The sequence below is a fragment of the Narcine bancroftii genome, chromosome 6 (genome assembly GCF_036971445.1).
Source record: "Narcine bancroftii isolate sNarBan1 chromosome 6, sNarBan1.hap1, whole genome shotgun sequence".
In the NCBI taxonomy this organism is placed as follows: domain Eukaryota; kingdom Metazoa; phylum Chordata; class Chondrichthyes; order Torpediniformes; family Narcinidae; genus Narcine; species Narcine bancroftii.
The window spans coordinates 123,626,312-123,638,739 of NC_091474.1; the positions used below are offsets into that span (position 1 = coordinate 123,626,312).

At 35.3% G+C, this 12,428-nt stretch overlaps 1 protein-coding gene across 5 annotated transcripts in view; it reads right to left on the bottom strand.

The window, feature by feature from the left end:
- elp3 (elongator acetyltransferase complex subunit 3) overlaps positions 1-12,428 on the bottom strand; it is a 147,886-nt gene that overhangs the window by 117,386 nt on the left and 18,072 nt on the right. For 4 of the 5 annotated variants that reach the window (XR_011340272.1, XM_069885914.1, XM_069885912.1 and 1 more), the window contains exon 2: positions 867-966. Coding sequence is in view for 4 of the 5 variants with exons in the window: in XM_069885912.1 (XP_069742013.1) it covers positions 867-966 (100 nt within the window). In the remaining variant the exon portion in view is untranslated. Of the gene's footprint in view, positions 1-866; positions 967-2,719; positions 2,831-12,428 lie in introns of all 5 variants that reach the window. The other variant, XM_069885913.1, reaches the window with a different exon arrangement.

The window sequence follows — 12,428 nt, forward strand, 5'->3', positions numbered from 1 at the left end:
AGGGCCACGTTTTGAAAAACTCAAACAATAAACAGGAACAAAAGAGTCATTAAATTTAAATTGGCTTATGAACATTTGAACATTAGTTCTTTAATTTTTTTTTAAAGAAATTTCATGCATGGATGAAAATTTAATTTTTTTTGTAGGGTTTATGCAACTTTTAATTTGTTGTAACATTTTTTCTTTTCCATATGTTTCATTTTTGTTTATATATTATTAAAACTTGATTATACAAATTTGTTTTGGTCACCTTCACCTTTATTCTTAAATAAATCATTACCTTAAGGGGTGTGAGAACATATTAAAAATGTTTTGGGGTACGGGGCATAAAAAAGGTTGGGAACCACTGAATTAGAGCTATGATTCAAATAAGTCTTCATCTTACTGAACGGTAAAACTTAGTCAGCATTTTGGAATCTCACCCACTGCTCATAATAAAAGTGCAGGCTCAACTGACGTCTGCACGGCATTGTTGTCACCACTGTTCACCTCCTCTTTCCCTGTTCACATATGGGAAGTAAAAGGCCTACACCACCACTAGGTTGGTGCAAATCCAATTAAATTAAGGATAAATGACGGCTTGGGGAAGCGATGGCAGTGATGAAAAATACAAAAAAAAAAGCTGGTGGCAGCGAAGGGGAGCAGGCAGCGATTAAGAAATGGGAGTGGGAAAATGACATCAATCTAGCCTGGTCATCACTTTTTTCCCTCCCCAGTGAAAGTCAAATCCACTACATGCATCCTTGAGGGCTCTTCTTCCCTAATCTCACCTCCTGGAAATAGATGGTTCAGATACATTTTTATTCCAAATCTTAAATCTGCTTGGTAACTATTAATAGTGCAGGTAGTCTAGAGCAGATACTTACTTGTTAAGGTTCACATCTTTCCCTTGCTCATGGGCTTCAATCAGCTCTTTGAGGACATCGGCAATTGTCATCATCATCCGCTCAGCATAGCTGAACTCCACTGGAAATGGATGCAAAAGTTAATTAAATTGCTTTTCGAAAACATCCCAAACACATACTTCCAAAGGCTCTTCACACAACTATAAGCAAGTTGTTCTGAATGGGAAGCTAAAGAAAGATAAGATCTTGTGAAAACAGATCAAAAAGTCAAGGAAGTTAGTCTTAAAGGTAGACAGAGAAGTCCAGGAAAGAATTCTGGAGTTTAAGGCCCAGGCAAATAGAGGCTAGCCACTAATGGACACGAGAAGGAGAAAGGATTGGAGGGGATGTGCACAAAATACAGTTAGAGAGTTTGCAGAAAAGCTAAAATCAGAGAAACCGAATTTACAGAGATCATTGAGATGACTCAACTATTCCAATGATCAGGGCGAATAACTCTACTGAATTAAATGCACGAAAGAATATTTTAAATTCGAATAGCAGGTTTAGCTGGAGTGTACTTAACCACTGAAAGGTGGGAACTCAGTTAGGAAATCATTGGAACAATTGTGGCTGAAAGAAAAAAGAAGATTCAGCAGTGAGGCCATGTGCAGATCTTCTGGGGAAGATACGTTGATGTCAAGCAATTACTTAGATTAGCAATTACTTGATGAACAAAAAATAATCAATGGAGAAAGAATGAAATCAAAGGCAAGGATATTGTGTATGTGGAATGGGCCAACTATCATAGCAGAAAAGGAAGAGTCAATTATTCCAAGTTGATAGACGCTATAAAGGTGTTGCGCTAACTAACTACTACACCAAGCGTGCCGCAAAGAAACTCAGCATAAGCAGTGATGAAACAAATGACCAAAAACAAATGACAACACAAAATGTTTTGGTTTCTACTATGGATGCTGCTTGATCTGCTGAACATTGAGCACTTCCTATTTGTAAAGAAGACATCTGTTTTACACGTGTCCATTGTGAAACTCAGTTCAAAAGCAGTTACGGATGGCCAATAAATGATGGCCTTGCTAACAATGCTCATACCCTATAGATAAATAGAGAAAGGATCAAAGGCTCAGCTGTTCAGATTTATTTTCACCCAGGTTCTATGGAATTTTCTACCCAAAGAACTGCATCTGCTCAGATGCTGATATATTTCAAGTTAGAGAATGATTAAATGTTCAGTACAAAACTTAAATATAAAACAAAATGAAAAGCAGAGTTGATGCAGAAGTTCAGTGAAGGTGAAGATAATTTTAAGTTCTTAAATAGTGAACTTTTGTAAGTCATGGAAGACCGCCTTCTGGTCTATTGATCACATGCAGGAAATCTGTCCCATTTTGCCTAATCTCAGACAGAAACACACAACCAATAAGATTGTAGGTTATGGTACTGTACTTCAAATGTTCATCAAGGAGGCATGAATTGAGATGCATGTTTCTGTTTTTTTCTTTTTAAAGTATTTTTTATTGAGTTTAACGAAAACCCTTTCCACAAGGTATAATTAGAAGTATAACCATAATTATTACATAACTTATTTCGTTCAGGACATCAAATTCTATAATTATGATAATTAAATAATTAAATCATAACCCGTACTATGTCCAAAAATAATATTTAATACAAAAATTATATAATACACATAAAATTCCCTTATACAGATATTTTATACACCTCTGATGTGATCATGTTGTTCTGTGATTATGATCCCGTAATCTGTAGTTTCTGTCTTAAATAACCTTTGAGGCACCAAGTCCCAGGTTTTGTCCCCCATTTCCCCTCCGATCGATTTATCTTAAATCCCTATTCTCCAATTGCTGACCAACCTGACATGAGAGAAAAAAAGTTCCACTGTGCCTCGTCCTTCAATTTTATCCCACCATTATCATTAATGTTCCAGACGTCTTCAATGCAGTTGTCCTTTCCTCAATATGAGCCTGACAATAAAACACACAAATCTTTTCTGCACCCTCTCTAATCCTTGCATCACTGCTGTCAATAGTAACCAAACCATCTGCAAAACATGTTGTTGTTGTGTCTGAGTTTCTACAACAGAACTTCCCAAATTCATATGGACTCCTCTGCCAGAGGAAACACTCTGCATATCAGCTGTATAATCTATTAAGAATTTTGTTAAGATCTCATCTCGATCTTTTGAACCACAGAGAATTTAGTACAGGTCGAGTACCCCTTATTGGAAATGCATGGCACCAGACGTTTTTGGAACAATGGAACTAAGCAGCACAGTAGCACCAGCAGAATACCTGTATCAGCGGATATTTTGAGCTCTGACATGACACAAGTGGAAAATTCACATAAAATAATATTTAATACTTACCAAAAAAAACTTGATCTCTGCTTACAAAAAACCACCATCCTGACACCTCCCAACCGCCACGGGTCCCCAATACTTCCTCACTGCCGCTCTTCGACAACTCCCCACCGCCGGTCCTGGACTATGGTCTCCACTCTTGCCCGGGAGCCCAAGGAGACTTCTTCAATGTGGACGGCACCCCACCCGATGTTGAGAATGGAGTCGCCGACTCTGGCTGCAGCCAATGTAGAAGACTTGGATCCAGCTCTGTTTGGCATCTTCTGGCCAGAAGCAAAGATTTCATTTATTTTTTTTTATTGTTTTAGTAATCAAACTGGCACCCACAGAATGTCAGAGCCCCACATGCAGCAAGCCAGGTGTTTAATTTTTTTTCCACTTGTGACATTAAGTCAGTGCTAAAAAAAATGCAGTTTTTGGATCTTTTCGGTTTTCAGATCTTTGGATGAGGATATTTGACCTGAATCCGACTACTCAATCGCACTTTACATAGCATCCTTGCAAAGGGTCTTTTTCTCTTTAAATTATTTTTATTCATTCTAAACAATATAAATTTAAAAATACAATGAAAATCCATTATCAAGTGTTATACATGGCTATTAAACAATTGGTACATCATGACAAGTATACAAATTGAAAAACATTCATAAATCATAGTCCGAGTGGTATATTATATTCAAACAGAGAGAAAAAGAAAAAGGAAAAATATTTAAAAAATCAGAGCCCTTTCCCTTTTCACCGTTGTATGATGTTATATATATTTAACATTGAAATAAAAGCAAAAGGAGAAAAAGGAATTAAAGAGTCAAATTATATTGAAAAATTATAAGGTGGGGAAGTAAGTCATGACTCCCCCTCCACCACAGCATCTGAAATGTTATGCCTATTAACTGAATTCCAAATCTTTTCCATATTCAAGCAAGACATGATGTCCCCCAGCCATTGACTGTGAGTGGCCACGGCAGCATCCTTCCATTTAAGCAAAATTACACGTCTTGCCAAAAGAGTAGCAAAGGAAAGAGTATGACTCCTAATTGAAGATAAACGAACTCCATCGTTTCCTGTTGTACCCAAGGATTCAGCACTAATTTATACACAATTAAAGACGGTGTGGAAAATCCCTCTCCAGTACTTTGCCACACAAGGACAAGTCCAGACTATATGAATTAAAGAAGCTTCTCCTCTCTAAAACATCTATCACAACTTGAACTTACATCAGGACAAAAGTGAGACAATAGCAAAAAGCTATTACCATCTTAAAAATAACATCTCAATCTTCATATGATATAGTCGAATCTGGGTCCCGTTCCCAGGCATTCTTAATTTTAAGTAATAAGGCCTGTTTTAAATGTAATAACTTCTCATAAATGATAGATATTAAACCTTTACAAACGGCTGAAAACTAAAAATCAAAATTTGTTTCAGACACTTTAGGGAAATCAGAAATTTGAGACTGTAAAAAATAATGCTCGATTTGTAAATATCTGAAAAGATGAGAGTTAGGCAAGTTAAACATCAGAAAGCTGATTAAATGATGCAAAGTAGATCAATGAAAAGATCTTTAAAACATTGAATAACTGCTGAAAAACAAAATCATGCAAAGAAGGTTGAAAATGGTGATTAGATAGAATTGGACTTGAGAAAAAATATGAAAAGTAAAATGTTTATAAAACTGCACAAATTCTCACAGAATGCTTAACAATGGGGTTGTTTACCAACTTAATTGAAAGAAATGGAAGTGAAGAGCCAAGAAGTGCTAAGTTAGAGAATTTTTTCAGGAATTCAGCTCCTTAGACAGTTAATATAATTACGAAAATATGACCAAAACATAACACGTCAAATATCGACTGCCCAGTAATAAAATCTAAAGTTAGGTAGAACCATACCACCGTCCCTCTTGGGTTTCTATTTAAAAAAAAACTTTGTTTAGACAAGGATGTCTACCCTTCCATATCTAAGACAATGCAACCAATCAAGCAAATAAAAAAAAATATGTAGGAACAAAAATTGGTACAGATTGAAAAAGATTTTAAAAATTAGGCAAATTATTCATTTTAATAGAATTAATACAGCCAAGATATAGACAAAAGTGACCAATGAGTTAAAGACTGCTTCAGTTCCTTTAGCAAAGCAAGATATTTTTCCTTAAAAAGATGTTTATGATTTTTTTTTGTAATTATAATAGAGATACATAAATTGGTCTTTAACAATCTTGAAAGGTGAGGAGAATTTAAAGGAAAAAGTTCACTTTTGTGTGGATTTAATTTATAACCTGAAAATTGATTAAATTGTGAGAGCAATGATAGGGAGGCAACTAGGTCCAAAATGAAAAGTGATCATCTGCATAGAGAGAAACTTTAGGTTCAATGTCCCCCCCTCCTCCATATCCTCAAGACATCCACACACTCTTGAAGTGCAATTACTAATGGTTCAATGGCCAAAACAGAAAGTAATAACTTAAAGTGCACCCTTAATGGGTGCCACATTGCAGATTGAAAGGCTGTGATTGTTGTGAATTAGTAAGAATTGTAGCAGTTGGACACGAATAATGTAATCCATGTAATAAAATCAATACCAAAGTTCAATTTCTCTAAAAATGTTAACAAAAATGACCATTCTACTTGATCAAATGCTTTTCCTGCACCCAATGAGAGAACACACTTGGGAACCTTGTCAGAAAGTAAATAAATAATCAATAAATGATGCATGTTAAAATAGGAATACCATTTTTTAATAAACCTCCAGAAATAATTAGTGGTAAAATATTTTCCATCCTATTGGCCAAAACCTTTGCTAAAATTGGTCTATAGGAGGAACATTTGGTTATATATTTACCCTGTTTTGCTATTAAAGATATACAACCTTCATGAATAATTCCAGAAGTTTACCCTGTTTAAATGAATCCACTAACATCAAACCTAAATAAGGTGATAACAACTTAGAGACTGATTTAAAAAATTCTATTGGAAACCTATTGGGCCCTGGGAATATCCCAGACTGTAATAAAGAAATAGCAAATAAATTTGTTTGCAGATGATGTTTTGATATATTTATCACAACCTTTATTGTCTTTGGGGAACCTGCATGACAGGTTGGAGCAGAACGGTGAAGTGTCAGTATATAAAGTTAATTGGGAAAAGAGTGAGATTATGTCTTTGGCTGCAGTGGATTACTCGCTCTGTTGGCATATTGTGAAATGTAAATGGTCTAATCGGATTAAATATTTAGGGATTATAATAGATAGTAATTATAATCATTTAGATGAATTGAATTATTTACCTCTGCTGTCTAAAATTAAACATGATTTAAATCGGTGGTAAGATTTATCTATAACATTAATAGGATATGTTAATTGTGTTAAAATGAATATTTTTCCCCGTATTCAATACCTCTTTCAATCTATTCCTTGCAAGATTCCTCAAAATTTTTTTTAAAAGATTTGAATACTTTGGTGAGGAAATTTTTGTGGAAAGGTAAAATGGCGAGGGTGTCATTACAGAAATTAACTTGGAAGTATGCTTTAGGAGGACTGCAGCTTCCTCATTTTCAGAATTATGAATCAGCATAGTTGAAATTTATCAATAGGATGTTTAAAGTGGATAAGCTTTTGATGTGGGCTAATTTTGAACTATCTCAAATTGATGAGAAGAGGATGGATAAATGGAATTCTCAGTTATTACAGAGTTCTAATTTACCAGTGTTGAAACATTTAATGGAATTATGAACTAAGAAGAATGAAATTATAGGTACTGAAGGTAAAATTTCAGCTAAAACTCCTTTGTTTCAAAATAAGCTTTTCCCTTTTACATTTACTAATCAACTTTTGAAATTGTGGGAACAGAAAGGAATTAGATTGGTATAAGATTGTCATGAAGCTGGATACTTTATTTCATTTCACAGAATGGAAGAGAAATATGAAATATCTTTGAATACTTTGTTTTCTTATTATAATGTTAAAGCCTATTGTTGATAACTTTGGGCGTACGTTACGGTTACATAGGTGATCTAAATTTGAAATTTTACTTACCAATGGTGGTAAGAAAGGATTTATATCTGAGATGTATGCTTTATTGCAGACTAAAATGCTCAAGCCAGATGTTTATAAATCTAAATTAAAATGGGAAAAAGATTTGTCCATATCTATTTCTCAGGATGATTGGATGACTGGTTTATTATAATTTTCTTCCATCAGTTGTACTTGACCCTGAAGAAATTAAGAAATTACAATATTATTTCTTCTGATTTATGTTTGATGCCATAAACAAGTTGGCTCTTTCTTACATTCTACTTGGTCATGTGAGACAGTGAAACCCTTTTTGAAGCTATATTAAAATTTAAAATTTCACATGATCCTATGGAATTTTTATTGGGTTACATTGAGAACTTGAGTTTGGAATTGAAATAAATTTCAAATTGCTTTGTTGAGATTGGCCTCAGCTGTAGCTAGAAAATGTTTGGCAATTACTTGGAAAAATGAGAACAATTTGATTATTCAACGATGGCACTTGGAAATGAGATCTTGTATTCCATTGGAAAAGATAACATAATATACATAACAATTATTCTTTTTTTATTAAAATCTGGAATATATGAGGTTGAATATTAATTTTTTTCCCCCACAAATTGATGGTGCTGCCCCAAACCATGGCAATAACTGAAGGCTGTTATGTTATTTGATCTCCTCTTCTATTCTCTTCTTTCTTTCTTTTGGAGTAGTTTAGAGGGGGATTGGAAGGGGTGGGTGGGTTAGGGTTGGGGGGTTATATGAGGGCAACATATTATGTATTTGTTTGTATTTTATTGTATGATTTATTATGATCAATAAATAAAATTTTCCAAAAAAAATGCCTCAGGAGGTGCCCACCTTAATCTGCAGTGCAGATTCCAGAACCTGGAACCTGAGCCCCACTGTGCTTTGCAAATGGCTGTACTTCGATCTGCTGCACACTGGGCTAGACCCAACTAGCATCAATGGGGGCCCACAGCTGCCCTGTCTGCGCACTGAAGGGAATAGCGTAGGGGGAAGCTTGGCCAGGAGAAGACTGGCAGTCACCCTGCCAGCAAGCCAGACGCTGGGAGCATCCTCAGCCCCCGCACCACACAACCAGCCCACGCTGTTGCCCCCATCCCACCACCTGACCCCAGCCATTAAGGCTGAAATCAGGCAGCAGCTGTTGCAGGAGATGTCTGCGCTTGCCCTGCATGATCAGCCCACCAACGGTGTGTGGCAGATTCCCAATCCTCTCCCACAGAATGAAGGCCAGGGTCACCAGCGCATCTACTCTGCTGCCCTCTCCCACCCAGGGGACTGAGGCCAGACATTCCTGTAGCGGTAAATTGGTGAAAGGGCAATGTACTGTGCTGACTGACGCACATGAACATGGGTGCACAGCACACCATTATCCTGGGCGACCCTATGGGAGGGAGGGAGATCCCTATGTAGATATAGGGGCTGGGAGACTCCCTCCTGCCCATGAAGGAAGTCACCATCCGCCTGGCAATCGGGAACCAACCCCCCCCACCCCGGACTTGCCACAGTCTTCATTGCACCCTCGCCTGAAGGTATTCTAGGCATCAATGTATTACAAGGACAGTCCTTGCACACCATCCGGGGCCGATTCACCTTCAGAGTAGCACATTCTGTAATAAAGCACACATCTCAGATATAAATCCTCTCTTACTCACTTCAGTAAGTAAACTTTCAAATTTAGACAGTCTAGGCAACCGCAGCGTATGCCCAAAGTTTTCCAACAGTAAGGCTCTAACCTGATAATAAGTGAACAGGGTAATTGAATAAATTTCATATTTCTCCTTTATTCTTTGAAACAAAATAAAATACCCAGCTTCATAACAATCTTCCACCAACTTAATTCCTTTCTGTTCCCACATTTTCAAAAGCTGATTATTTAATGGGAAAAAAAAGCTTATCATGAAACAAAGGAGTTTTAGCTGAAATTTTGCCTTCCGTACCTATAATTCCATTCTTCTTAGTCCATAACTCCATTAAATGTTTCAGCACCGGTAAATTATAACGCTATAAAAGCTGAGAATTCCATTTATAAATAAAATGATTCATCCTCTTCTCATCAATCTGAGACAATTCAATCTTGGCCCAAACCAAAGGTTTATCCACTTCAAACATTCTATTAATAAATTTCAATTGTGCTGATTCATAATAATTCTGAAAATGAGGAAGGTGCAGTCCTCCTAAAGCACATTTCCAAGTCAATTTCTGCAATGACACCCTCGCCATTTTACCTTTCCATAGAAATTTCCTCTCCAAAGCATTCAAATCTTAGAAAAATTTTTGGGGAATTCTACATGAAATAGACTGAAAAAAAAGTACTAAATATGGGGAAAGACATTCACTTTCACGCAATTAACTTGTCCTGTCACGTTATTGGTAAATCTTTCCACCGATTTAAATTATATTTAATTTTAGACAACAAAGGTAAATAATTCAATTCATATAAATTATTATAATTACTATCTATTATAATTCCTAAATATTTAATTCAATCAGACCACTTAAATTTCACAATACGTTTACAAGATGAATAATCTGCATCAGCCAAAGGCAATATTTCACTCTTGTCCCAATTAATCTTATATCCCGATAATTTGCCATATTGCTCCAGTCTTGCACGCAAACTCCCCAAAGACTGCATAGGCTGCGCTAAATATATCAAAACATCATCTGCAAACAAATTTATTTTATACTCATCTGTTTTCACCTTAATATTACCATCTTGTCTAATCAACTGAGCCAATGGTTCAATAACCAATGCAAATAGAGCTGGTGACAAAGGACAGCCCTGTCCAGTTGATCTAGATAATACAAAGAAGATACTTGTCCATTTGTCAAAATTCTAGTCGTAGGATTTTTTTATATAAAGCCTTAACCCAGCCAATAAAAAGAGACACAAATTTAAACTTTTCCAACAATTAAAAAAAAACTCCATTCCACTCTATCAAAGGCCTTTTCTGCATCAAGACCAATTACCATGGTTTGGCCGGATTGCTCCCGAGAAATACTAATTAAAGAGATCAGCTTCACAATATTGTCTGCTGAATTTTTAATAAAGCCCACCTGGTCAGCATAAATCAAATCTGGTAAATATTTAGCTAGTCTATTAGCTAGAACCTTGGCAGCAATTTTATAATCCACATTTAATAAAGAAATAGGTCTATAAGATCCCACTTTTAATGGGTCCCTATCTTTCTTAGGAATAACTATAATAAGTGCTCTAGAAAAAGGATGTGGAAAAGAAGCAGTCTCCGTCGCCTGCTTCAATACATCCATCAGTATAGGAATTAATAAATCCTGAAATTCTTTATAAAATTCAGAAATAAAACTGTCCTTTCCAAGAGATTTCCCGCCAGGCATTGATTGTAAAGCCCATTCAGATAAAAAGATATCAATTTTAACTTCATCTTCCAATACTTTAAAAATATACAATTTCTCATAAAATAAATGAAATTCATCATTAATTTCCTGAGGTTTATAAGTAATTAATGAGTCATGTCTAATAGCATTTATTGTCCTAGAAGCCTGTTCAGTTTTTAATTGCCACGCTAATACTTTATGGGCTCTTTCACCCAACTCATAACATTGTTTAGTTCTCTGCAATAGCTTCTCAAATTTATAAGTATGTAATGAATTATAGCACAATTTCAAATTAGTTAAACAGACTTTTTTTAAACTTCCATAGAATCCCGCTGCAGATCTTTTTCCAAAATCTCTATCTCCTTCTCTAACTTATTCATCTCAGCCCAATTTTTTTAAATTTTAGCTGTATAACTAATAATCTGTCCCCTCAAATAAGCTTTCAAAATAACCCATTAAACAAATTTACTACCAACCAACTCTACATTTATTTTCAAAAATAACTGTATCTGATCCCTCAAACTTAATAAATTCAGGATTTCTCAATAACATAGAATTAAATCTCCATCTATACACATTCTCCACTATCCCAGAACCAGTACAAGTAATTAACAACAAAGAATGATCAGACAAAATCCTACTCTTATATTCAGCTTTAAAAATTCTTCCTTGTAATTGCATGGATTCTAGGATAGATTTATCTTTAGTATAAGAGTTGTGTCGAGATGAATAAAAAGTCTTTCTCCTTAGGATTTAGTTTCCTCCAAATCTCCATTAAATTCATATCTTTCATTACTGTCATTAACTGTTTAGCCATTTTCATTCTAACAACTGTTTTTGGAAATTTATTTAATAATGGATCTGAACAACAAGTAAAGTCACCTCCAACCAAAATTTTATCATATCCTTGATTTAAATTAAGAAAAGAGTCTACCATAAATTGTTCATCATCTATATTAGGAGCATAGACATTCATTAAGGTCCAAGATTCTGAAAAGATTTTGCAATTATCAAAAGCCTACCAACAGTTTCAAAAACTGAATCCAATTCAAAAGATAACTTCTTATGAATTAAAATAGCAACACCCCTTGCTTTAGAATTAAAAGATGCTATAACTTGTCCAACCCAATCTCTTGTAACTTTTGATGTTCCTTTTCAGTCAAATGAGTCTCTTGCAAAATTGCAATATCAACTTTCAACTTGTTAATATAAGCTAATATCCTCTTTATCTTAATCGGATTATTAAGCCGTTAACATTAAAAGTGGCAAAATTTAAATTAGCTATAACAAGTTATATTTACCTCCCACATAAATGGCGAAGCACCTCCCCATGGCTCCCTTACAAACATGTACAAAGATCTCCTCAAAGAAAGAAATAACAAGAAAAAAAATTTCAACAATACAAGTTTAGTACCCCCCCTCAATTATGCAGGAGTGACAAATGCCACAAAGTGGCTGATGACTTTGGAAGGATTGGCAGTCGAACCTCTCCCCATCCCCGAACAGAACAAACAAAAATAAAACAATCAATTTAGGTATGGTAAGCTTCTTCCAAATCACGGTTAACTTGATCATCATCAATACCAATGTCAATTAACTGTTGATTCTCCATCTCTCGCTTCCCATTCTTCCCCTTCGGAACCAAAACAAGCGGAGGAAAGTGATCTTGCCCCTGCTTATTAACAGGCAAAGAATTAACAAAAATAAGAGCCTCAGAATAATCATTAAAAAACCGTTTGATAATCCTCATAGAAAACTTTCAACACAGCAGGATAACAAAAAGCAAATTTATAACCCTTCTTCCACAAAACAGCTT